Below are 27,145 nucleotides of genomic sequence, written 5' to 3' on the forward strand. Positions count from 1 at the left end.
GGGAGAAGACTGGAGGGCTGGACCTTTTTGCCAGGGTGGGTGGGAGGAGCAGATATGGTCCTAGAAGTCTCAATGGATCCCAGAGCTGGGTAAGATAAGGAACAGCAGATGAGAACAGCAAACAGAAGGCAGTTTAGACAAATACTGGGGATTTCAGATATACTCTTGAGGCTAAACCGTTACCCCTTCCTGTTTCTGGTAGTGTCCTATAGGTAGTGTCAGGTCCACTACTGAGCTGGGTGTAGAGGTATGCTTGCTGTTTTAAATGTATTATCTCATTCATGGAGGGGGAGGGGTTGCATGCTGTCTCACCTAATGCTCTACCACATCTCTATTCTCTCATCCTAGCTCAAACCCTAATAATTTTCCTATTGAGTTGCTGTTTTTGTGGTGCTGAACTACATCTCCAGCCTTTATTTATTTATTTATTTATTTTTTTTAGACAATCTTGTTATATTGCTCAGGTTGGCCTTGAACTTGTGATCCTCCTGCCCCAGTCTCCCAAGTAGCTGAAAATATAGGCATGGGCTACTGTGTTCTGCTACTATTAGGGCTTTTTTTTTTTTTTTGGTATTTTTTTTTTAATTGTAGATGGACACAATACCTTTATTTTTATGTGGTGCTGAGGATCGAGCTCAGTGCCTCACCCTAGGCAAGTGCTCTACCACTGAGCCACAACACCAGCTCCTTCTGTTAAGTTTTAAGGAGTGGAAAAACAAAAATCCATTAAAAATATTTACCTCTAGGGCTGGGGTTGTGGCTCAGTGGTAGAGCGCTTGCCTAGCATGTGTAAGGCACTGGGTTTAATTCTCAGCACCACATATAAATAAATAAAATAAAGGTTGATTAACAAACTAAAAATATTAAAAAAAATTTACCTCTAAATTTAAAGTGTGTTGTGCTTTGTTGTACCTTATTGTTTCTCCACTCTTTTCATCCTTCTCAGTGAATTTGTAAAATGAACATATTAATAATTCTTGGAACAAAATATAAATAAGGATCACCCTGCTTCCATCAGTACCCTGGCCTGACAATTCCCTGAAATCATACTCTGACTCCACAATGTCTTAATTCTGTCTTCCTCATCCTTGCCTCCCCTCACGGCCAACTCCAATCTGGGGAGTGAACCCAGGCCTTGTGCATGCTAGTCAAGCACTGTACTACTGAGCTATATACCCTGCTCTTTATTTGGGTTTCTTGTTCTGGGTCTATGATAGGGCGGTTTTTGTTTGTAGATTGTTTGCCATGAATGTCATGTCATTTTGATCATTACGTGGACGCCATATATCTTTTGGTTTTGGTTAGAGTCAGCCAAGTAAATTTAGAAAGGGAGAAAGGGTCTCCAAGAATTGGGGCATGAGTTAACTTTGTACAGTCTATGCCTCTCTCTGCCTCATTTACTTTTAAATGCATTGTTACTTTCACAGTAGGTGGAACACATGAAAGGGGGTGCAGGGCCATGTGGATGGATTCCTGCTCCACAAGGAGCACCCCTATTCTTGGCACTCTTCTAAGGGGATGGCTGTCACCATATTATATTGGCATTATCTAGCTCCCATCTTTTCTAAGCCAAGCACTTTCAATGTTTTTTGGCCTAACAAATGCTAACTAGGTTGTCTTCCTAGTTAGGTGACATGGATACAGGTGTGTGGGTGGCGTATTCATATTCTTTATGAACCAGAGTAGCCTTTAATAGAAACTTCCACCAGAGTGGGAGTCTGACCTACGACATCCTCCAAAAGTAGACTGGTCCTGCTCAATGAACCAAGAAACAGGACCTTCAAAGTTCTTTCTACATGAGGCCCAGAAACACTCAGCATCCTAGAAGCAGGTTCCACAACTTCCTAACTGGATGTTTTCGAGACTCAATAGGACTGTTGCCTTTCTCTGTAATGCACCTTAGCATAATAAAGTTTATGAAAAGTTATAAAGTGAATTCAGGAACTTATTTCTCAAACATTTTTTTTAATGTTTTTTTTTTTTTTTGAGAGAGAGAGAGAGAGAGAGAGAATTTTTTTAATATTTATTTTTTAGTTCTCGGCGGACACAACATCTTTGTTGGTATGTGGTGCTGAGGATCGAACCCGGGCCGCACGCATGCCAGGCGAGCGTGCTACCGCTTGAGCCACATTCCCAGCCCCATCTCAAACTTACTTGACTTATAAATTGGGCAGAACACTTTGGCCAGCTCTGCTCTGAGTACTGTTACCCAGACTACCCTCTTCCTAATGAGTTTGGTGCTATCGGAAAGTACCAATTCTGGAAAGCTTTGAATGCTAAAACCTCTTTGAGTGGTTGTATGTACAATTGTATTGAAGGATGAGTAGTTCTGAGGAAATAGGCTTAAAACACACAAAGGATGAGAAAGATGTTTTGAAGAGAAGTGGTGGTTGCATGACACTAAGTAGTCAAATGCCACAGTTGTTTGGTTTTATTTATTGCACTGGGGATTGAACCAAGAGGTTTTTTTGCCACAGAAGTTCACAAAGGCATTGCTTTTCCTTGACCATCCCTCCTCAGGACCATTTTGGGAACCCTTCATTCTTTGCTTCTTAAATTGGCATACAGCCTAACCTTGCTAAATTAATGTGGATTCCTAGACTTTACAATGGGATAATTGGTGCATCAACATTTTCTGAGGCTGGCAAACAACTGGGGAAGAAGCAGAGTCTAAGTGAGCAATGCTGATTTCCAGAAAATGTCTTTATTCAGTAAAGCCCTTAGCTCAGTCATTTTGGCTTGAGTTATAAGATTGTGAATTGTTCTGAATTTGAAAAATATAAAAAAGGAAAAATATCACTGTTATTTTCCAATAATGGGTTTTCTCAAAAAAATACTTTTTCCTGGTCCTGCCTAAAGGTCTTTCATGTATTTTTTTCTCCATTTGAAATACATAGCTGAGTATAGTGGTATATACCTGTAATCCCAGCTGCTGCTCAGGAGGCTGAAGCAGGAGGATCACAAGTTCAAAGCCAGCTTCATCAATTCAGTGAAGCCCTTAGCAACTTAGTGAGATCTTGTCTCTAAATAAAATATAACAAAGGACTGGGGAATGTGGCTCAATGGGTAAGCACCCCTAGGTTCAGTCCCAATACAAAAAAAAAAAAAGATAATGATATACAATTTACCTCCAAAATCCAAAATCAAAGCTGGCAAAGCAAGCAAGTCAGGCCTTGTGGGCCATCATAAGGATTTTTTTTTTTTTTAAAGAGAGAGTGAGAGAGGAGAGAGAGAGAGAGAGAGAGAGAGAGAGAGAGAGAGAGAGAGAGAGAGAGAGAGAGAAATTTTAATATTTATTTTTTAGTTCTCGGCAGACACAACATCTTTGTTGGTATGTGGTGCTGAGGATCAAACCCGGGCCGCACGCATGCCAGGCGAGCGCGCTACCGCTTGAGCCACATCCCCAGCCCCCATCATAAAGATTTTAATCTTAATCCTAACATGATGGGATACCATTGAAGGTGAAGGGACATGACATGGATGCAGTGTGAAGTGCGTGGGGGGCAAGAGAATGCAAGGTATCTTAAGAATCTTTTGTAGGAGAGCAAGCCAGAGGTGCATGTGATTTTGAGGTGAAGAGTGGGGTGGTGATGGAGATGCTTAGGAGATCAAATTTATAGGATGGCAAGATTGTTAATACTTTGATGAAACTTAGGGAATTTGATATTTGGACTAGCAGCAGTAGGGTAAGATAAACCCCATTTTAGTCCCCCCCCCCCCCCCCCCCCCCCCGCCCAGTGAGACCACTTGTACTGGTTGCTACTAGATTTTCTTATTCAAATAAAGAAAAGTGTTGGTGAGGAAGGTGCAACTGTTCGGAAAACTTGAGTCATGACCTAGAACAAAGTTGTGTGGGGTAGTATTTTTTTTTTTTTAAAAGAGAGAGAGAGAGAGAGAGAGAGAGAGAGAGAGAGAATTTTTTTAATATTTATTTTTTAGTTCTCGGCAGACACAACATCTTTGTTGGTATGTGGTGCTGAGGATCGAACCTGGGTCGCACGCATGCAAGGCGAGCGCGCTACCGCTTGAGCCACATCCCCAGCCCTGGGGTAGTATTTTTAGCCTTAAAGATGTAATCATTTTAACAAAACATCTTCAAAGGACTAAGGCTTATCTACCTATAGTTTTCTTCAAAAGCAGTTAAGTTTTAAACTCCTAGAATCTTATAGAAGCTTTCAGAGCTGGATAAAACCTTAGGAGTACCTTTTTGGTACTGGGGATGTGATCTAGGGATGGTTTACTGAGCTACACCTCAAGTCCTTTTTATTTTGAGGCAGCATCTTGCTAAATTGCTGAGAGACCCAGGCATATACCTCAAGCATGGGAGTGTCTTAGACCAAGCAAGCAGGCAGGACCAAGGGAGACTTGCTTCAGCATCAGCCATTTTATAAAACTCAGTGAAATATTTTTCACATGTATCTTCCACAATGTGCACGTGGCCACATTTCTTCTGGAAGAAATGTACAGGCAAGTGGGTGGGAAGACTGCCTATCACTTTGCAAAGTACTGCACAACTCATAGACAGATAAGGGCATGGATATTTACAACTCTGGACTATAGCCAGGATCATCTGGAGTTGGCTTGGCATCACCAACTTGTGGCCCCCTGGCTTCTCCTAGGGTTCCAAGATGCTGTAGAAGTCAAGGATTAAAGTGTAGAAAAGCAGCAAAAGTGTTGTCTTAATGTTAACGTTGAGAATAAAATTGGGTATGATCACTGTTTCACACTAGTTTTTAGACCTTGATAAGAAACCAAGGAAGCAAAAAGATGACTCCGCCAGATCAGAGTGAGGTATAATATAAATCTAACTTCAGAACAAACAAGTAGGTCCCAGACTTGTAGAAATTTACACTTTCCTCTTTAAGTGTCAGAAATGAAAACTGGAGGCACTGCTGGGGCTTCTGTAGGGAGGGCATGCAGAGAACCCACAGCCTGCACAGGCCTACAGTGGGGCTGCTTCCTGTCCCATGGCTTTGTCTACATGGCATGCTGCACTTAAGCTGGACCGGGAATTAGAAAGGTGACCCACCCCCCTTCATTCTGCCCCTGCCCACAATACACCCTCCAAAACTGAAGACAAAGGGTTGCCTGACACCCAGGTTTTATTTCCACTTTATTGCTCAAGCGTGGGACTTGAGGCGTGCCTGGACCTTCAGCAATGTGCAGAGAAGAGGCTGGGGGGAGGGGGGCTGGGGATACAACCTGGCCAAGAAGGGAAACTGAGAGGAGAAGAAATACCAGGAAGGGAGACAGGGTCATCACCATGACACCAGAAGACATCATTAGCCATTTACCATGTGGGGTGAGAAAGGGATCAGAGAAGAGGTAATGGGCACAGCAGTGGTTTTTTCCATGCCCCTAGCACCCGCATGGAGGCCGCCTGTTTGGAAATGGACTGGAGAGGGAAAGGATGAGGAAAACGGCTGCCCAGTAGTCTCCCTCTCCACCCTGGTTTCACTTTAGACTCCATGCCTACCACTCACCCCCTTCTACCATTTGGAAATGGACCTAACAACAAACAGAGGGAGCAAAATAAATTAACATTCTGATGCATATGTGTGGATGGACATATGTTCACATGTAATGGGGGAAGGGAAGAGGGGGGCAATACCACCTAAAATTATCCCCCATCTCAACCCCCCAGCCTATTCCTTTTCCCCTTCCCCCCAAAACCACCATCCAACCAGATAGAAAAATAAAGGTCTAATTCACTCAAAATTCTTCAGTTTTTACAAAACTAACAGGGTGGAGTAGGGAAGGGAGCAGGAGAGGCAGGCAGCCGTAGGAGTAGGGCTGAGGAGAGGCTATGCTTCCGTCTCCACCTGAGATTGGCTCCCTGCCACACTGTTCTTCTGTTCATCCTTCATCTCTGTGTCAGTGGAATGGTCTCCTGCAGCTACTTCTGACTTGGCCTGTAGAGACAAGATAGAGGAATGGGCTGAATTCCCAAGGTAAAAAACATGCAATTTCTAAGAGCTGCACAAACACTACAACCCCAGAATTGTCTTATCAAAGGTAATATACATGTACAAATTATGAATTTATAAGTTCATTGTGTTAATATACACATATTTAGCTGTAGATGGACACATTATCTTTATTTAAAGTAGTGGTGAGGATCAAACCCAGTACCTCACACATCCAGGCAAGCACTCTACCACTGAGCCACAAGCCCAGCAAAAGGTTGTTCATTTTCATACTGTTTAGAACTATGCTCATCTGGTCATGATGGCCTCTACTACATGTGATTAGATCAAATCAGTGTGTGTTTTTTGGGTATTGGGACTGAATCCAAGGAAACTCCACCACTGAGCCACACCCACCTTTTTTTTTTTTTTTTTTGAGATAGAGTCCCCTGCAGTTGCCTAGGCTGGCCTTGAACTTGCAATCCTTCTGCCTTAGCCTTTTGAGTTGCTGGGACTACATTAGTGTGCTGTAAGTGCAAAACACACTGTATTTTGTTGTTGTTACTTTTGGTACCAGGGGTTGAACCTGGGGGGGGGGGCGTGCTCAACCACTGAACCACATACTTAGCCCCTTCTGCATTTTGAGACAGGGTCTTTTTTTTTTTTTAGGTGGTGATGGTGCTGGACACTGAACCCAGGGCTTTGTGCATGCAAGGCAAGCATGCTATCAACTGAGCCATATCCCTAGCTCCAGACAGGTTTTTACTGAGTTGCTTAGCCTTCCTTGAGTTGCTGACGCTGGCTTTTGAATAGGTGACACTCCTGCCTCAGCCTCCCCAGCTGCTGGGATTACAGGCTGTGCTGGAGTATACATTGTATTTTGAAGATTGGAGGGTGGGGCAGCAGCAGGAGAAAACAACAAAAATGCAACATCATTAAGAAATTACAATGTTCCAAAAATTTAGATAATTACATGGCTACTAAAAGTTATAAAAGTAGCATGTTTGCATTATATTTCTGGAGTATGCTGGTTTAGAATATCAGATCACTTGCTTCTGGGGGGAAGCAGGTTTTTTTCTTACTACTATCTTTTTGTGCACTTTGAATCTAACTACATAAATGTGTCCTCTATTAAAAAACCCACTCACAGTTCAGTCGTAGAGCATATGCTTAGCACAACTTGAAGCATTGATTTTGATCCCCAGCACCAAAAAACTCCCAGCTCCCTCAAAGCATGTGGCGCTTTTCAGAGGTTCCAGGCCCAGAAGAGAATAGAAATTCGGAACTACACTCAGAGTAAGTGCTCCTGGCTGGTAGGGATCGCCAGTGGATTTCCAGCCTTGCTCACAGAAGTATAATGGACTTCATTAACAAGGTTCATCGCGAAAGAACACACGTTCCTTGCTGCTACTGGAAAAAGGACAACTTCTGGTTTCCAGAATTGGCAAAGACAACCATACGCACAAGGAGCTTATCCCAGACGAGTTAAGGAGGACAGACAAGGAAATACCTCTTTTACTGTCCACTCCAGCTGTTCCCCACTTTGATCCTCACCTTGCTCTCTTCCTCTGCTAGCCTCTCAAACATGTTGGCATAGAGCTTTTTCTCTCGGGCAAGTTGCTTGCGGATCCGCTGCTGGCACACAGCCAGCTGGGTCTTGGCAGCTTTGTTGTTGGGGTAGAGCTGTAGGACCTTCTGGAAGTCAGCCCGTGCCAGGTCAAAGTCGTTCACAGCCAGGTGGGCCTCCCCCCGGCGGAAGAGGCCTTTCTCATTGTTGCTGTCCAGTTCCAGGGCCTACAGGTGCAGACAGGAAAGCAACACAGTAAGACTTAGGTGCTACAACTCATCTGGCTAAGGCTGGCTTCCAGCAAGATGAAAAGGATGAACAGCTGGTGCTACCTCAGAAAGAATAATGATTCAGAACTAGGAAGAAACTCATTTATAGGCCCAGGGAAAGAAAAGGAAGATGGCAGGTCTTTGGATGAAAGAAAGAAAGGGCCTTTGATATTTTCTTTTCTTTCTTTTTTTTAAAGAATAAAGAAGGCAAGTAGGAGGGAGAGACTAAGAAACACAGTGAGAAATAACTCTTTAGTGCTCCCGCCTTCTTCTGTGCCAATTGCCTCTTACCCACTAAAGCCAAAGTGCTTGCAACTTGTATTCAATGCCTCTGGGCCTGTGATTTCAGAGCACCCAAGTGACATAGCCCATACTCCTAACCAGGTCACTGCAGATAAATTTCAGATATGCTGGAGCTTGCCCAGGCCTGCCATGAATGCTACCTCACCTTGTTACAGCTTTCAATGGCAGCTGAGAAGGCCTGCAGTTTCAGATGACACATGGCCAGGTTGAGGTGGGAGGCCAGTCGAAGGGCCTGTGCTTTCTGTACTTCCTCATTGGAAAAACTTGACTCGTATTCCAGCCAGGATACAATCTTCTTGTACTGTAGTAAGGCTTGCTTGTACTTGCCTTCCTAGAATGGGAGGGAGGCTTAAGCACCCAGCACAGGCCCAAAAGACATCAGTGACCCATGGATACAAAATTCCTGCTTTCTCCCGCTCTCCCTCTCAAGACCAACAGACTCAGATATACTAGGTGACAACTGCAGGTGCTAACCTCTCCACTTCAGTCATCAGGGGAAGGGTGGGTCAAGAGCAGCCCTCCCTAGGGGTGTCTCATGAAGTATGACTGTCATCTCACCTTGAAGTACACAGTGCCCCGCTCCTTCACTATGGTGCTCTGCTCCAGTTTCTCCTCAGAATTCATCTCCCAAGACTCCTTGGCCTGCCCAGGGGAGAGGAATGGTCAGCTTCCCCAAAGTCACTGTTAGGGTGGATCTGATTCCCCAAGGTTGTGAGCAAACTCACCTTCTCAAAACTCTTGAGGTGTATTTCATATCTCAGCTCTGCATATGGTGGAATCTGGAACTTTTCCTTCCCAGTACTGCCAAAAGCATAGCTGTAGGGGTGCAAAAGTCTATGGGTCATCTGGTAGGCTTCACCTGTTCTAGGCTTCAAGGGCTTTTTGGTCATTTCTTGAAAAGTACCTGCTCATCTCTTGAGACTTGGTTCAAATGTTTCACGTTTGACAAAATCTTTCCTAACCTCATTATACATACTATTATGTGGTCCTCCAGTTGTTTCTAGTCTTCTCAAAACTTGTGCAAGTATGATTACTAATTTAAATGGTACATTGACAGGAGGGTCACTAAAAGGTAAGAACGACAGTCTACCAGTCTTTGCACCCCTAGGAATTTCTAACAGTCTCTGGGACAGAGAAGCTATGTTCTAAATAAACGGTATTAATAATTAAATCAATTAATGGGAGATGAAAATCTTGATGCTGGCAGAGAAAGGACAACAGACAACTGTGGCCACACTTCCAAATTTAATGAAAAGGTTATAATGGCCTACATGTTTAGTGTTCCTAGAGTTGCAGTGAACACAGGAAGGGAAGAAGACACAAACTGCCAATTTAACCATGGTCCTTCAGGTCTCTGAATTTTGTTTGCCCACCTGCTCTACAAAGTATCCATGCCTCACCTGGACTTGAGGTACACAACGGAATGTTCTCCTTTCTCCATGCGCTGAATGGCCTTCTCCAGCCCACAGGGCAGATCAAGACTTTCCCCCTCACCAATCTCAAAGCGGAGTTCCCGCTGGTCAAAGAGCTGGTCCTGGTGGTACCCTTCCAGTGTGACTGGCATGAAAAAGAGGCAATTACCAGGGTGTGATAGGACTAAGCACTGAGGAAGGATACCACCAGCTTTCCTACATATCCCCATCACTTCTTGCCCCCAAGATACCTGTCATATTCTTGAACGTAGAGAGAAGTAAAGAGAGTATGGCCCAACCCCTCATTTTATGGATAAGACAACAGGCTCAGAAAAAGGAAGTCACTTGCTTAAAACAACCCAGACCAACATATCAAGACTATATTGACCCACTCACCCCAATTTAGGATGCAGTGCATGGAGTATACACCTCCAGACATTATTTTTAAAGCACTGGTCATAGTCATCATATCATCTACAGACTGCAACAGGTAATGGACCTCCATGTGTGCTCCATGGGCAGAGTTGGCAATTCTCTGTTAAAAACCCACTTTCTGTCTCTATATATTTACCTAGTCTGGACTTTTTATATAAATAGACTATATTGACTCACCCTCCACAATGGCGCCCTCATTGGGCCGGGCATAGCCTTCACCCCGAGTCCGTATTCTGCGGATGATTCCACCATCTTCATCTTCTGTCAGATCTTCTCCCTTGAATTCAAACAGCTCAACCTATGGAAATAAGACACAAGGTAATTATGTATGTATATTCTGCCAAAATATTTTCTGTCATTAAAAAATAATAATAAAAAAAGATTCAGGGTGACCAAATCCTTCCTGCACTAACTCATTGCCAGGGAAATATAATTTCCTTCTCGTCCAAAAGATGAGAAAGAAGTACAATTGCCATATGAGATCTCACCACAGGGGCAATCAAGTAGTAACAAGAGTGGATAGAGTGGTTCTTCTGCCAAGTTTTTGGGAGCTGCCCTGATCTCTCCTTTGGCAGAGGCAGGCATTCCACACAGATTTCAGGAGAGCAATTCATTTCCTATCCTGCTTCACCTAACAAGGACACAAGAAGCCTAACCTGGCAAGTGTCAGACGTGACCTTCCATTTCTCAGTAGTCTTCAGAATGTTCCCCAATGTTAGTTGGCTTGACATTTTCAGAGTCAACAATGTCAGTTCTGTCTCCTCTGGGAAGCCCTTCCTCAACCCAACTTAATAGGCTTTCCGTCGAAAGCCCTATAGTACCAATATCCTGAATTGTGTTTCATAACTGAGAATACCTTCTGCTCTTCTGAGCCCTTTCAGTAAGAAAGTCTCAACCAAAAACCCTGCTTCCAGTCTGGAAGAGCTCTATGCACCCCTCTTCCAACTCAAAGCCTCCATAACTGACCACTTTCTGGCAGCAACAGAGCCAGCTGACCTCTCTATTTCTCCTCCTAAGGCCAGGCCCTCAGCCTTGGCTACATTGTCTCCAAGAGGCAGGAAGGGCTGGAGGGCAGCCAGGCTCTGGGCTGATATAAGGCCTGGCCCTTTGCCTGGATTTCTGTGGCCGGACACTCACCTCAAACACAAGCGTGGCATTGGGGGGGATCTTTGGAGGGCTGCCCGCTGAACCATAAGCATATTCTGGTTTGCAGGTGATGTGGCACACTTCCCCCACCTTCATGGTCGCTACAGCAATATCCCAAGCCTTGATGACCTCCCCTGCAGGTAGAGGCAAACAGCACCTCTTAGGAGGAGTATGACTCTAGGGTCAAACAGTACCCCCAAAAGAGAATTAATCACTGCACCCAGAGAAGCTGGACACCCTTTAGACAAAACCAGGTGATAGGAAGTTTGCATCAAGTGCTGTCAGGTCTCAGAACTCTCTAGAATTAAAAAAACAAAGAAAGAAAGAAACAAAAAACCCCCCAAACAACAGGATGGGTAACAGATTGTGATTAACAACCCTTCAAGAATGGTTTGGAGAAGAGTTTCTGCTTGTAACAGCTTCTATCCATCTTAAAGTCTACCCTACCAGCTCAATAACCATGCCTACCTTTTCCCAGATCAAAGGAGAACTTGTCCTTGCGGTCCAGACTGGAGTCAAACTTTGTGCCATCTAATAGCCAGCCAGTGTAGTGGACTGTGACTCGGTCCCCAATCATGGGCATCTCTGTGCCTGTACCCTCTCGCTTGATGACCTAGGAGGAAGGAGAAAGTGAGTACCTCAGGGATGGGAGCAGATAGGGTCCCCAAATTACCTGCAAGTTTCCAAGAGAAACATAATAGGACTCTTTTGTGTTTGCCCTTCCCAGCCTCCTTGTAAGCAGATTCAAGGTAATTTTCCTATGATTCTTTAAAAAAAAAAAAAACCAAAAAAACAAAAACTTGTTTTTGTTTATGATTGCCGTTAAAGTCACTAAACTCTTTAGACCCTGACTGTAAAGCTGGAAGATAAAACCAATAAACAGTTGAATAAAGTTAGTTATCAGCAGCAAAAGGGGTAGTCTTTATGCTGCATTTCCTCATTCCTCTTGAAAGCCAGTGGTCATTAGAATAGAGTCTGGTTTGGATAGAAGAGGAGAGGTACATGAATAACGGAGAGAACAAAACAGTTCAAAATAGGGAAAAGAAAAAGGTTACAAATAAGCACTGAAGTGGTCCATGAGCCTTAAACTTGGGATACGGGTTTTCCTGACTCAGACTTTAACTGAGTCCTTTATTTGAGGATCAGAGACATACAGGGTTCTGTACTCTCTTTAGAATTTAAAAGGGCGACCCCCACAGGCCACCTGGTGTGTGTATATACCTTCTGTGAGAACTCTTCCATGACAGAATGTATAGGGGCCTCAGGGAAGAATAAAAGGGGAAATGACCCTTTCTGGAATCAACCTTGTAAAAAACAGCAAGATGCTGGAGAGAGAGACATGTTCACAGGAGAGCAGCTGGAGCAAGTGCTGCAAGTATCAAAAGCCTTCTGGTCCAGGTGAAAGCTCCATGAGGTCTCTGGCTTCGCATATGCCACACACACATGGAATTGAGAAATGAGAAGCCGGGAGGAGAAAACAATGGCTGGGAGAGCGCACACAACGCGGGCTAGGATTTCGACGTCCTGGAGTGCCAGCAGAACCTGCTCTGAACCACCGCGGGTTGTCATGACCCCGGTCAAGATGTCCTCCTCCTTGCTCCTCGGGCTATTTGTGGTGGGGCGGTTACTGAGGAGTCGGCTCCAGGCAAAGCTCTTCCTTTCCGCCCCGCACCCCCAAGCCCTAACTCTGGAAGGCGCAGGGGGTGCGGGGGGGGGGAGTCTGCGGGGGGAGGAAACTACAGATCCCGGCATGCAACGCTCCTGGTTTCCCGGGACTGAAGGAGGGGGCCCAGCATGGCCGGGCGGGTGACCTCGTTAGGTCCCGGCATTTGGAAAGGAGGCCCCCGAGAGCGCCTGAACCTTTCTCGAGGCCAGGCCCGGCAACCGAGTTCACAAAGGGCTCTGGACCACGAAACCGCTCCCGAGAGCTGCTTCACGTCCTAGTTAATGTTTAACTCGAAGGGTGGGCGCGCTCTCGCACCACCGCCCAGGCTGCCAGGGACTTTCCGGCTACGGCCCGCGGGTCGCCAAGGGGCGAGGGCACGGTAGTGTCGGGGCAGGCCAGGCCCGGGCTCCGGCCCCGTACGCACGCTGCTTGGGCCCCCTGGCTGCGACTCGCGTGCGCTGCGGCCGCCCCGCCCCTCTCCGCCGCACCGTGCACGCTGGAGTTGGCGCTGCAGTCCCGGCCCCCTCCCGGGCCCAAGAGCTGCGGGCTGGGGGGCCCGACCCGGGCAACCGGCTTCCAGGGGGCCGCGAAAGGGCCCCTCGGCACCTAGGCCGACCCCTCCCGAGCGCGTTGTCGCTCATGCCACCCGCAACAACGCAGCCCAGTCCGGGAAGACTATGCCTCTGGCTGCAGGACCCAAAGGGCCAAGGCCGAAAGGTTGCGGCCGGGGGGTTCCGGGCCTGGCTGATCCCCGACAGGCCCTGGCCTCTCACCTTAAGCACGCCTTCGTCATGCTTGGGGCTGATGTCCACTCCCTCGAGGGGCAGAGGCGCAGACTGCGCCCCGCTTTCGGCTGCCTTCATCTCCTCGGCGGTCATCGCCGCTCGGCGCGCCGTTGGCTGTGGGAGCTAGATATGCGCGAGCCGGGCGCTCTGTGTCGCCGGGCCTGGGTGCCAGGAGTCGGCGGAGGGACTGCGAGGCGTCCGCCCACTGCGTATGGCTAGCTTGGAGGCTCGCGCACCTCTGGCTGCCGGCGCGCTCGCAGCCCGCGGCAGAGACGGGCGGGCGCGGAGGGGGCGGGCCTAGGGCGGCCGGGGGGAGCGATTGGTCCCACCCGCCCAGGGGGAGGGGCTGGGAGGAGCCGCTGCTCTAGCGAGCGACTGAGGGGTTGGAGCAGAGAACTTTCTAGAGACGCCGGCTGCGGAGCCGGTTCGGGCTCTTGTTGGTAAAGGAGCTTAGGATTTTTTTTTACTCTCTGGTACATTCCTCCTGTTGGCTGCCTACTGCCCACTCCCGGGACCCTCTTGGGATTCTGGGGACCAGTCCTTCCTCCCAGAGCTCTGCTCAGGTCCTCCCTGCCCCGTTCCTGGTTTAGCTGGATTCTTCCAGATCTTTCTCGTGCTTAGACATCACTCAAGTCCCGGCCTGCTAGTCGCCCCCCCCCCCACCCGTCCCTTGCACTGCGGCCCGCCATGCGGTGCTGTTTGATAGAGCCGCGCGGCCGGATGTGAGTAGCGCTTGTCCACCTCCTGGTCCAGGACAGCAGATACGGTGGCGTGCTCTCGTTGTCTTGACCCAGGCGTAGACACTTCAGGAGTGTAGTTGGTGGGTGGCGGGGTGGGCCTGGACAGCGGTTACCCGGATGCATAGAATAGGGAAACAATCCTGTTCTCCGCAGAGCCTGAAAGACCCAGGCATGGCCAGAAGATGGGCAGTTTTCCCCTCTTCAGAATGTGAAGAGCAGTGGATTTGCAAGAAATGACCAGTTGAGCTAAGGACTCTACATGGGGCACTTATTAAAGGAACCTTCCCGACCTCGATAAAACTGCCGGTTTTGTTGATACTAAAAACAAAATGGTTTCAACTCAAGAAAGAAGGTATTCCATTTTAGTAAAAGGCGCATAGGAAGGAATATTTTCTTCTCATTATCTGGTTCCCAGGTGTTTATGGAGTGACTGTGGAGTTCAGAGTGTGTGTGTTGGGTCAAAACTATTTGCAGTGCCTAGTTACTTATACAATTTTGGTTTGACCAAAAGATCTATCTAGAGAGGGTTCTGATTTTGCTCTGCTCTTAACCCTAGTTTAGCATAGAGTCTGATGAGTGCGGGGGTTCCAGGCCTTTGGTAGCAAAGGGTTATTGACTCCATGAATTTTTATTCCAATATTTGGTCACTCGATACTTTCTTGTCACTGCAGTGGTCGCAAACAATCATACGTAGGTAGCTAAGTGAAAGTTATTATAGACGAAATTTTAGTATCATAATTTGGTAACTTAATAAAACTGTTCTTTCTAGCAATTTTGTCTTACCCAATTGAGTCATAACTAAGAAATGTCTCAGATGACTAGAAATACCCTCAGAGGATATGGGGCGTTGCCTCTGTAGGGGTTAAATCTGTTTTTTTGTGGGGCTGGGGTTGTGGTTCAGCGGTAGAGTGCTCGCCTAGCACGTGCGAGATGCTGGGTTCAATTCTCAGCACCACGTAAAAATAAATAAAAAATAAAGATATTGTGTCCAACTACAAAAAATATTTTTAAAAAAAATCTATCTTTTTTTTTTTTTTTTTTTTTTTTTTTTTTTTGCAAAAACAGCAGTACCAAGGCCCACCAAGCCTCCAGGAGACAGGATAGTGGATACTGTCCTGCCCAGGGCTGTTAATGTTGGCTGCTGTTAATGTGTACCTGCTGATTTTGTGTGTGTAGGAGTTAGCTAGGGCCCTTGGGTATTATCCCACAGAACAAATTGGGATAGAAGAATTAATCTTTAGAGCAATACTTTTCTGGTCTTTTTCTTTATTGGAAGCAGACACCGTGTCTAGCTCCTTTTCCTCCATCCACACATACTAATTTAGCACTTAAGATGTGCTTAGACATTGTATAAACATGCTTAGTAACATAAAGGATGCGGGCATGTTGGTGCACACCTGTAATACAGGCTACTCAGGGAGGCTGAGGCAGGAGGATTATAAATTCAAAGCCAGCCTCAGCGATTTAGCCCCTAAACAAGTTAGCTAGACCTTCTCTTAAAAAGGGCTGGAGATGTGGCTATGTGTTGTTAAGTGTCTGGGTTTAATCTCTGGCACTAAATAAATAAATAAATGAATAACATGGTGGAAAGGGAATGTAGTTTAAAGTAAAGAAAGAGCTGGATCACAAGTGTCAGCTGTTTAAATTGGGGCAGATTACTTAATCTTCAAGCCTTAATTTCTTTTTTTTTTAAGTATTTATTCTTAAGTTTTAGGTGGACACAATACCTTTATTTTACACTTATGTGGTGCTGAGGATTGAACCCAGGGCCTGGTGCATGCTAGGCAAGCACTCTACCACTGAGCCACAACCCCTAGCCTCTTACTTTCTTATCTAAAAGGGAGATCAGAACCTTAAATAGGGTTATTTGATGATTGAGAGGGAAAGTATGTTTTGTATCTAGCACAGTGGTTGCCTTCACGGTGGGGGATAGTAAAAAATGAGCAATATTGTAATGTGATGTGCTTAGATGATGAGGACAAAGGACTGAGGAGGAAAGAGGTCAGTAGGAGAGGGAAGGTGGGGTGCAAGGACATGAGAGCAAGGTTTCCCGTGAGCAGGCTCCACCTCCATGCAGTGTAGGTGTAATGAGGGAGCTGTAGGCACTGGGGTCTTGAATGCTAGAGTGAGACTTTATTAATTGTAGAATTTTTCCTCGTTATGTTACACTTTTTTCATCGTAAAACTTTCATATTCCATTGTAGAAACTGTACAGGTATTTTATTTCCAGTTCTCTTCCTCCCCACCCCTTCTCCAGCTCATTTATTTATTTATTTATTAATATTTATTTATTTATTTATTTATTTTTTAATATTTATTTTTTAGTTCTCCGCAGACACAACATCTTTGTTGGTATGTGGTGCTGAGGATCGAACCCGGGCCGCACGCATGCCAGGCAAGCGTGCTACCGCTTGAGCCACATCCCCAGCCCAATATTTATTTTTTAGTTGTAGTTGGACACAACACCTTTATTTTATTTATTTATTTTTAATGTGATGCTGAGGATTGAACCCAGGGCTTTGTACTTTTAGGCGAGTGCTGTGTCGCTGAGCCACAACCCCAGCCCCTGTTCAGCTCATTTATTTTTTATTTATTTATTTTTTTTTAAAGAGAGAGTGAGAGGAGAGAGAGAGAGAGAGAATTTTTTTAATATTTATTTTTTAGTTCTCGGCGGACACAACATCTTTGTTGGTATGTGGTGCTGAGGATCGAACACAGGTTGCATGCATGCCAGGCGAGCGCGCTACCGCTTGAGCCACATCCCCAGCCCCTGATCAGCTCATTTAGATTAATATTTTCATTAAAAATGTTTACTGATATTACTCAAAATACTTCCAAAATTTTCCCTGTTTTACAAGAGGCAGGGAGCACACTTTTTCCCTCCCTTTTCAGTATTGGGGATCAAACCTAGGACTTTGTGTATGCTAAGCAAGTGCTCTACACTGAGCCCCCAACTCAAAGGGTACCCTTTTTGTCATCCTCTGTACTCTGCAGGGTGACTGCGGCTAGGGTTAGCAGCTTTGTTATTGCAAAGTGAACCTCTCTGCGCTCACTTGGATATTTCCATAATTCTAGGTCTGTCCTTCTCACATGAAGATCTCTTGTTTTTTACTGTTGATATTTTGGCCTTAGACTGCCAATGCACTTATATATTTTAAAAAATTATATAATATTTGAATCATTCAAAATAATTGAAGATGAATGTGTGTGAATGTACTCACACATGTCATATAACATACTACAAAATGAAACTTGGGAATCTACCACCCAACCTAAAAGAACATATTTTTGTGGTGCATTATTAATAATTTGTATAAAAAATGTACTGTCAAAAATTTTTAAATACATAATTTCTTGGTACTTTTTGTGTCTGTTGATTAAGAAAACAATCTATGCTGACCACAACATTTATCTATCCATATGATTATACTATTTCATACAGTTTAAAAATAGTAGTTGTCCAGGGCTGGGATATAGCTCAGGGGTAGACTGGGTCCTTGGCATCTGTGTTGGTGATGCATTGCTTTAGTCAAATACTGACTTTATTTTTATTTATTTTTTTGGTATTGAGGATTGAATCCAGGGGTGCTTAACCACTAGTCCTTTTTTATATTTTATTTAGAGACGGGGTCTCGCTGAGTTGCTTAGGGCATCGCTAAGTTGGGGCTGGCCCTGAATTTCATCCCCAGCATATTCCATTTCTCCCAGAATCAAATAAAATAGATGTCTGTGTGAGGTTTGAACATAGTGGAGAACTGTGTGAAGTTTAAGAGTGTAGGCTCTGGATTGGCTCACCTGGTTCAGCTTCTTGACCAGGTTCTTGATTGGAGTATGGAGTTGAAGATGTGGAGGTTTCCAGCCCTGAGGTTGAGAATCACTGGTCAGTTTTTGTTTTGCCAACTCTAGAGGAGTGCTTGCTGCTGCTTTTTTTTTTTTTTTTTTTTGTACTGGGCACTCAACCACTGAGCCACATCCCCAGCCCTATTTTGTATTTTATTTATTTATTTATTTATCTATCTATCTATCTATTTATTTATTTATTTTTTAACAGTTAACCAAAAACACCTTTATTTTTTAGTCTTCAAAAAACAAACTAATTTCTTCTTTTCCAAGATAATCATGATTAACTTAGAAAAATGGTCATACAATACATCTTTAAAGCATTTCCCTTTAATGGGAAAATTAGCTTTAGAGAATCTAAACATTAAAAGATTTTAAAAAATCTATTTTGTTGTCATTATAAAACAAAATGGAATCTAGCATGAGTCAAGGAAATTCATTCACACTTCAGGTCCTTCTCCTCCAGGAACCAGCATCGTTATATTATTTCCATTTAGCAAAATCTGATCTAATTTAGTAATCCGTCTTCCTTCTGGTGTGATTTCAAACTCAGTGACATCTTCCAGCACCATATTGACAAAGTCATCAAATCCTAGAAGTGTTCCAACAATTTCCTTATCACTCTTCATCACAATGTGAATTCGTGATCCTATACACTTGTCCACAAGCTCTAGCGGCAGCAGCTGCGACGGGTTGGTTGTAGCGTTAGCCGCCATGGCTAAGCCGGTTGTATTTTATTTAGAGACAGGGTCTACTGAGTTGCTTAGCGCTTCACTTTGGCTGGGTCTTTGCACTCTTTTTTTTTTTTTTAGTTGTAGTTGGACACAATATCTTTATTTTTTATGTGGTGCTGAGGGTTGAACCTAGTGCCTCACAAGTGCGAGGCGGGTGTTCTACCAATGAGCTATAGTCCCAGCCCTGGGGCTTTACACTCTTAATCCTCCTCCCTCAGCCTCCTCCACCTCTGGAATTACAGTCCACTGTGCCCGGCATAGAGGAGTACTTCTTTTTCTATGTTAAATCACATGGGTGCTTTCCATTCTTTAACACTTGATTATGAACTTGATATCTAAGGTAATTTAAGGTAACTTTGTGAGCTGATAATTTGTCTTTCCAGTAAGACTGGGAGTTCTTTGAAAGTGAAGACTTGGTTTTAACAATTCCTTGGCTCCATCATTGTCTTGAATATTTTGAGGGAAGGGCAACAGGATATTTGGTGGTTGATAGGTTGGGATTATTGCCTCCTCTTCTTCTTCTTCTTCTTTTTTTTTTTTTTAGTAAAATTTGATTTCCTGCTTCATATAAATCTATATCTTTGTTTTGCTCTTAGGAAAAAGTAGAACGTAGCCAGTCTTCATCGTACTGTATCTATGGATGCCCTGAAATTTGGTCTTGGCCTTGTTCTTTAGAGGGTTAAGTTACCAAATGCCTATTTCAGTATTCTAGTTTTTACATACTTTGAATGATCAAGTATCAGATGTTTGTCTACATTATTGTCATTATAATTAGCATAACTAGAATAAGGATTGTCATTTGGGAAAAATGAAATTTTACCCTCCTTCATCCTTGTTGAAATTAATGTAATATAAATGTAACATAAAGACAAACATATAAATACAGATATAATGTAATGAAAATATAAACATGTAATATAAATGTTCACTGTAGAGACTACAGGAGCAACCAACCCAGCAGCTCTCATTGTTCCTTCAGTATCAATGGCTAGTTTATGTCAAACTTCCATGGTTGGTCTTTTAACATTTTTAAATGTTTGAACTATAAGAGTAATACAATTTTTAGTGAGACTTCAAATTTATTCTTGTATCCCAGAAATTTATTCTGTGTTTGTGATAGATTGCTTTAGTCAAATACTGGCTTTATTTTTATTTTTTTGGTATTGCGGATTGAACCCAGGGGTGCTTAACCACTGAGCCACATCCCCAGTCCTTTTTTATATTTTATTTAGAGACAGGGTCTCGCTGAGTTGCTTAGGGCATTGCTAAGTTGTTGTGGCTGGCTTTGAATTCATGATCCTCCTGCCTCAGGCTCCGGAGCTGCTGGGATTACAGGTGTGTGCCACTGCACCCAGCTAAATATTGACTTTAATATTTGTTCTTTCAGAATTTAGCTAAAAATGTGTATTCAGAGCATCTCCAAGTTTAACCCTTTACCTGGGCTCCATAGACAGATCACATTAAGTAGCCCTTCTGTGCTCAAGTAGCTGTCTCTGGGTGGAGTATAGTTTTCTGGTATTTCTTTGAGCTTACTTCCTCAAGTTTAATTTCCCCATAGGAAGAAAGTTTTCTGGAGGCCCTGACCAAGGGTGGGGATACTCATAGATTCCTGGAAGGATCAGATTTTTTCCACTTATTTTTTATTTGTGCATTATAGTTGACCATAATGGTGGAATTTGTTGTAATGTAATTGTGCATGCACACAATATAACAACATAATTTGGCTAGTATCATTCCCCAGTATTTCCCCTTTTCCTCCCTGGAGAGAGCAGATTTATTTCTACATAAACTTTTACCTTTGGGAAGAAGGATATCTTTTCAAATTTTTAGAAATGTTTATTAACAGGACTCTTGGTTTGCCATAGGCTTCATTTATTCATTCATTAATACCTCAAATATCCTCTCATTCTTTCCCGTGAGAAGGAAAAGAAAGAATGATGGAAAACATCCTTAGCACCTGTCCTCAAAGCTTGCCCCACTAATTTATACTTCTTGTAAATAGTCAGTTGATGTAAAGATATTTATTAAGTGCCTGCTAGGTACTTAGGTCAATTTGAGAGGCTGTGGGGTTCATAGTGTCTACAAAGGAATTAATTCCCTTTAAGGAGCTTGCATATATAGTAAACAAGGGCAAAACTGAGGCTAACCAATCTGCCACAGTTTCAAAGGGCAGAATGGCAGCAGCTGGTAAGGGAAGTATTGTGGTTTGGGTTTGAAACATCCCCCAAAGGCCCATATGCTAAAAGTTTGGTGTCCAGCCTGTGCATTATTGGGAGGTGGTGGGACCTTTAGGAGATGGGTCCTCATGGGAGGAAATTAGGTCATTATGGATGTGCCCTTCAAGGGGATGTTGGGACCCTGGCCCCTTCCTGTTTTTCTCTGCTTCCTAGGCTACTGCAACGTGAACAGGTTATATCTGCCACATGTGTCTGTCATGATTATCTTCCTTATCATGGACCCCAAAGCAACCATTAGACTGAAATCATGAGCCAAAATAAATCTTTTCTCCTTTTAACTTGTTTATCCCAGGTGTTTTGTCACAGCAACAGAAATCTGACTAACAGATTATTCTGGGAAGGCTTCACAAAGAACTAGAACTTGAAAAAGATCTTGAATGAAGGATAATAATATCTATTTACTTAAAAAAAGATATCACATAAAGGTTGGGGAATACTCAGTGGTAGAGTATGTGTTTGGCATGCATGATACTCTGGATTCAATCTACCACACCAAAAGAAAGAAAAAAGGATACCATATAAGTGTTAAATGTATAGTTTGATAAATTCTTCCATACCCCCAAGTTGCCATACAGATCAGGATATAGAAGTTTTCAGCATCCCAACAGGCTTTGCATGTCCCTTTCCAGCCAGTGTTCAACTCTGAGAGTAACCACCATTCTGACCTGTGACATAATGGGTTACTTTTGTTTTCTTTCCATTATTCAAAAGAAATCAGAATATGAATTCTTTTGTGACTGGCTTTTTTCATTCCATATTGTGTCTGTGGAATTCATCCATTTTATTGTATATGAGAATAGTTCCTTATCTTTCATGGCTCTTTTTTTTTTTGGTGATGGTACTGGGGATTGAACCCAGGGATACTCTACCACTGAACTATATTCCTAGCCCTTTTAAAATTTTATTTTGAGAAAGAATCTTGCAGGTTTCCCAGGCTGGCCTCAAACTTGTGATCTTCTTGCTTCAGCCTCCTGAGATACTGTTACAGGCCTGCCCCACTGCACCCTGCTCATTGCTTTATAATATTCCATAGTCTAATTATACCACATTTCCTTCATTCTGTTGTTGATGTTGTTTCTAGTTTTTGGCTATTATGAATAAAGATTTTATGAGCAATTCTGCTACATAACTTTTATGGACATGAATGCTCATTTTAGTTTGATATATACCAAATAAATGGAATTCCTGGGTCATGATGTTTCTTTCTATTTAGCTGTAGTAGATACTGATAGTTTTACAAAGATGTGGTATCAAGTTATAATCCAATCCAGATTATGAGAGTATAGTTGCTTCACATTCTACCAAAACATAGTATTGTCAGTCCTTTTAATGTTCACTCATCTGGCGTATGTAGTACTATGTAATTTGTATTTTTTGGTAGTTAATGCTATTGAATACCTTTTCGTATTGGCCATCTGGATAGTCTCTTTTGTGAAGTTCTTGTTCAAATCTTTGGCCCATTTTAAAAGATTTCATTGTCTTTCATTATAAAATTGAGTTGCTTTTACAGATATATATTACAATAGTCTTCTGGTCTGTGACATGCCTTTTCATTTACATAATGGTATTTTTTTTGGGGGGTACTGGGGATTGAACTCAGGGGCGCTCAACCACTGAGCCACATCCCCAGCCCTATTTCTTATTTTATTTAAAGACAGGGTCTCACTGAGTTGCATAGTGCCTCACCAAGGCTGAAGCTGGCTCTGAACTTGTGATCCTACCATCTCAGCCTCCCATGCCATTTGGATTACAGGTGTGCGCCTCCATGCTCCTCTTACATAATGGTATTTTAAAATTTTTTTTATACCTTTATTTTATTTAAAAATATATTTTTAATTGTAGATGGACACAATATCTTTATTTTATTTATTTAGTTTTATATGGCGCTGAGGATCAAACTCAGTGCCTCATCAATGCGAGGCAAATGCTCTACCACTGAGCTACAACCTCAGTCCCTATTTATTTGTTTTTATGTAGTGCTGAGGATCAAACCCAGCATCTTGCACTGGCAAGTGCTCTACCTTTGAGCCACAACCCCAGCCCCAGTATGGTATTTTTTTTTATTGGTTGTTCAAAACATTACAAAGCTCTTGACATATCATATTTCATACATTTGATTCAAGTGGGTTATGAACTCCCATTTTTACCCCGTATACAGATTGCAGAATCACATGGGTTACACATCCACGTTTTTACATATTGCCATACTAGTGACTGTTGTATTCTGCTATCTTTCCTATCCTCTACTATCCCCCCTCCCCTCCCCTCCCATCTTCTATCTCTACCCCTTCTACTGTAATTCATTTCTTTCCCTTGATATTTTTTCCCCTTTCCCCTCACATCCTCTTATATATAATTTTGTATAACAATGAGGGTCACCTTCCATTTCCATGCAATTTCCCTTCTCTCTCCCTTTCCCTCCCACCTCTCTTCCCTGTTTAATGTTAATCTTTTTCTCATGCTCTTCCTCCCTGCTCTGTTTTTAGTTGCTCTCCTTATATCAAAGAAGACATTTGGCATTTGTTTTTTAGGGATTGGCTAGCTTCACTTAGCATAATCTGCTCTAATGCCATCCATTTCCCTGCAAATTCCATGATTTTGTCATTTTTTAGTGCTGAGTAATACTCCATTGTATATAAATGCCACATTTTTTTATCCATTCATCTATTGAAGGGCATCTAAGTTGGTTCCACAGTCTAGCTATTGTGAATTGTGCTGCTATGAACATCCATGTAGCAGTATCCCTATAGTACGCTCTTTTAAGGACTTCAGGGAATAGTCCGAGAAGGGCAATAGCTGGGTCAAATGGTGGTTCCATTCCCAGCTTTCTCAGGAATCTCCATACTGCTTTCCAAATTGGCCGCACCAATTTGCAGTCCCACCAACAATGTACAAGTGTACCCTTTTCCCCACATCCTTGCCAGCATTTGTTGTTGTTTGACTTCATAATGGCTGCCAATCTTCCCAGTATGGTATTTTTTGAAAAACAATTTTAATGAAGTCTAATCCATTATTTTCCTTTTTTAAACGATGAACGCAATATCTTTATTTTATTTATTTTTATGTGATGCTGAGGATTGAACCCAGTGCCTCACATGTGTGAGGCAAGCACTCTATCACTGAGCTATAACCCCAGCTTCTTTTTTTTTTTAAAAAAAAGAGAGCGAGGGAGAGAGAGAGAGAGAGAACTTTAATATTTATTTTTTAGTTATCGGCGAACACAACGTCTTTGTTGGTATGTGGTGCTGAGGATCGAACCCGGGCCGCACGCATGCCAGGCGAGTGCGCTACTGCTTGAGCTATATCCCCAGCCCTTTTTTTTTTTTTTTTTAAGGAAGAAAGTAGAGAAGAGAGAAAGGAAGGAACACATTTTTTTTTAGAGAGAGAGAGAGAGAGAGGGAGGAGAGAGAGAATTTTAATATTTATTTTTCATTTTTTGGCGGACACAACATCGTTGTTTGTATGTGGTGCTGAGGATCGAACCTGGGCTGCACGCATGCCAGGCGAGCATGCTACCGCTTGAGCCACATCCCCAGTCCAACCCCAGCTTCTTAATCCATTAATTTTTTAATAGATTTTCATGCTTAGTGATTTTTAAAAAAATGTGTGTCTTATTTAAGAAATCTTTGCCTATCCCCTGGACAGGCAAGATTAAAGATAATCATCTTTAAAAAACATAAACCATGGGGCTGGGGTTGTGGCTCAGTGGTAGAGAACTTGCCTAATGTGTGAGACACTGGGTTCAATTCTTTCAGCACCGCATATAAATAAATGAATAAAATAAAGGTCCATCAACATCTAAAAACAACAACAACAACAACAAAAAAAAAAACATAAAGCAGGCTTGGTGGCACACTTCTGTAATCCTCTTCTGTAATCCTAGTAACTCAGGAGGTTGAGTCAGGAGGATCATGTTTGAGTCTAGCCTCAGCAATTTAACAAGACCCTGACTCTCAAAATTAAAAAAAAAAAAATTAAAGGGTTGGGATGTAGCTCAGTGGTAAAGTGCCCCTGGATTCAGTCTCTAGTGTCACAAAACAAACAACCTAGAATTTTTTTCATTTGAATGTACAGGTGGATTATCTTATGTGGAATTCATATGGAATGAAGCAAAGAATCAGTGTTCATTTTTTTCTATATGGATGTACACTTGACCCAGCATCTCTTGTTGATAGATCACCCCTTGCTTGCTTAACTGTGGTGGTACCTTCGTCATCTATCAGGTGTGATCATATATTTATGTCTGTGGACTTCTTTTTGGTCTGTTGATCTTAATTCATGCTTATGCCAGCACTTCAGCAATTTAATTGCTTTATACTTAGTTACAGTAAGTTTTGGTATCTGAGAGTTAAAACCTCTAACATGATTATTTTTAAGATGATCTTGGTTATTCTAAGTTCTTTGGTTTTCTGTATTTATGTAGTATCGACTTTTCAGTGTCAACAACAACAACAACAACAACAAAAGTTCTGGATTCCAGTGAGTCTACATATCAAATAGAGATATTTGACTTCTGAAAATATTGTTTTCCAGCCCACAGACATGAATATATACCTCCATTTATTTAGGTGTTTTTTTTTCTCAACAATGTTTTATATTTTCCAGTGTAATGATCTTGCACATATCTCATTAGATTAATTTCTAGGGAAATTTTTGTTTTTGTTGTTATTATAAATGCTTTTTTAAGCATTTATTTTGTTGCCGGGCATGGTGGCACTCGCCTGTAATCCCAGCAGTTTGGGAGGCTGAGACAGGATGATCTTGAATTCAAAGCCAGCCTCAGCAATTTAGCAAGGCCCTAAACAATTCAGGGACTCCCTGAATTGCTTAGGGCCTTGCTAAAATAAAATACAAAATAGAGCTGGGGAGGTGGCTCAGTGGTTGAGTGCCCCAGAAGATAATCCCTGATACCCCCCCCCAAAAAGTCTAACTTGTAGTTATTTGTTGCCAGTAGATAGAATGCAATTTTTTTGGGGGGGGGGGCTTTTTTATAAACCCATATGTATATACATATACATAAAATTTACAAATTCTTAAGTTGTGGTTCATTTGCATTAAATACAGTCACATTGTTGTGCAATCATGCATTTTTTTTAAATTAAGGTACAATACTGCCCTCAGCCAGTGCGGGCAGCCAAAATAGAGTTGTTTGGGCTGGGGATGTGGCTCAAGGGGTAGCGTGCTCGCTTGGCATGCATGTGGCCCGGTTTGATCCTCAGCACCACATACAAACAAAGATGTTGTGTCCGCCAAGAACTAAAAAAAAATAAAATAAATAAATATTAAAAATTCTCTCTCTTTCTCTCTCAAAACAAAAACAAAAACAAAAAAACAAAATAGAGTTGTTTGAGTGAATTTCCTGAGGTACCAAATAAAACACAATTTACCTTTAACTCAAGCCCTGGGGCTCCTCTGCTCTTGGCGTCAAGCTCCCAAAATGGGAGAGCAAGGAATGTCACAAGAGGCTGGCAAGAGAGAGCTAGAATGTTTGGGAGTGGTCTTTTATTGTGGGAATTCTTATTCTTTAGAAATTTCCATCCAAAAAAGTTCAAGGGGGACAGGTTTACAAGGACAGGTAAGGTAATTTGACCCCTGGGGCTGTAGGAAGACAAGTTTTGCGACATTCCAAGATTGGGGCTGCAGTCTAAGGCCACTTTGATGTGGCCAAATCACAGGAAGTGACTGACAGGGTCTCTGCTAATCAGAGAAGGAAAATGCTGGTCACATGGCATGGAGGCCTCCCACATAGTCCCCCTTTTTTCTTTGAAAACGATGGTTCACTTAAATTTTGAGTCCTCAGATCCTTGTTTTGAAGGCTTGCCATCCTACAATTATAATACTGAAGAGAATTAATAGCAAAGGGAACAATACAAGAATATACCACGCAGAGTGTTTAAGAATGTTTCCAGGGTTAAAGCTGTTTAATTCTTTTAATATTTGATTAGCTAAGGAAGTAGGATCCAAAAAATCAATCTTACTTTTTTAAATATCTTGAATATGATGATGGCGCTCCAAAAGATCCAAGCTATTATTATTATTTTGCCAAATACCCAACAAATGGTTTTTAATCTTCTCCCAGTCCCATTGGGAAACATTGTATTTGGC

At 42.8% G+C, this 27,145-nt stretch overlaps 2 protein-coding genes across 2 annotated transcripts; both read right to left on the reverse strand.

The window, feature by feature from the left end:
• Positions 1–5,096: 5,096 nt before the first annotated feature.
• On the reverse strand, positions 5,097–13,758 carry Fkbp4 (FKBP prolyl isomerase 4). Its single transcript, XM_026407248.2, has 10 exons — positions 13,478–13,758; positions 11,507–11,651; positions 11,030–11,172; positions 10,070–10,190; positions 9,446–9,602; positions 8,771–8,861; positions 8,604–8,687; positions 8,191–8,376; positions 7,461–7,700; positions 5,097–5,912 (listed from the first exon to the last, which is right to left on the reverse strand). The coding sequence occupies exons 1-10, from the start codon at positions 13,580–13,582 to the stop codon at positions 5,805–5,807; spliced, it is 1,380 nt and encodes a 459-aa protein (XP_026263033.1). The 5' UTR covers positions 13,583–13,758; the 3' UTR covers positions 5,097–5,804.
• Positions 13,759–18,297: 4,539 nt separating this feature from the next.
• Positions 18,298–18,790, reverse strand: LOC113195654 (U6 snRNA-associated Sm-like protein LSm5). The gene has a single exon (XM_026407266.2). It carries the CDS (start codon positions 18,783–18,785, stop codon positions 18,510–18,512), a length of 276 nt encoding a protein of 91 aa, XP_026263051.1. The 5' UTR covers positions 18,786–18,790; the 3' UTR covers positions 18,298–18,509.
• Between the last annotated feature and the right edge of the window lie 8,355 nt (positions 18,791–27,145).

The sequence above is a fragment of the Urocitellus parryii genome, chromosome 5 (assembly GCF_045843805.1).
Source record: "Urocitellus parryii isolate mUroPar1 chromosome 5, mUroPar1.hap1, whole genome shotgun sequence".
Taxonomy (NCBI): Eukaryota; Metazoa; Chordata; class Mammalia; order Rodentia; family Sciuridae; genus Urocitellus; species Urocitellus parryii.

Excerpts from the sequence above, each read along its gene's own strand:
- Fkbp4 (XM_026407248.2), bottom strand. The coding sequence starts at position 13,582 with ATGACCGCCGAGGAGATGAAGGCAGCCGAAAGCGGGGCGCAGTCTGCG. Across the intron at positions 9,603-10,069 it reads TGAGGGCGCCATTGTGGAGG|TCACACTGGAAGGGTACCAC; the intron begins GTGAGTCAATAT and ends TTTTCATGCCAG. Across the intron at positions 8,688-8,770 it reads ACCTCAAGAGTTTTGAGAAG|GCCAAGGAGTCTTGGGAGAT; the intron begins GTGAGTTTGCTC and ends TCCCCTGGGCAG.
- LOC113195654 (XM_026407266.2), bottom strand. The coding sequence starts at position 18,785 with ATGGCGGCTAACGCTACAACCAACCCGTCGCAGCTGCTGCCGCTAGAG.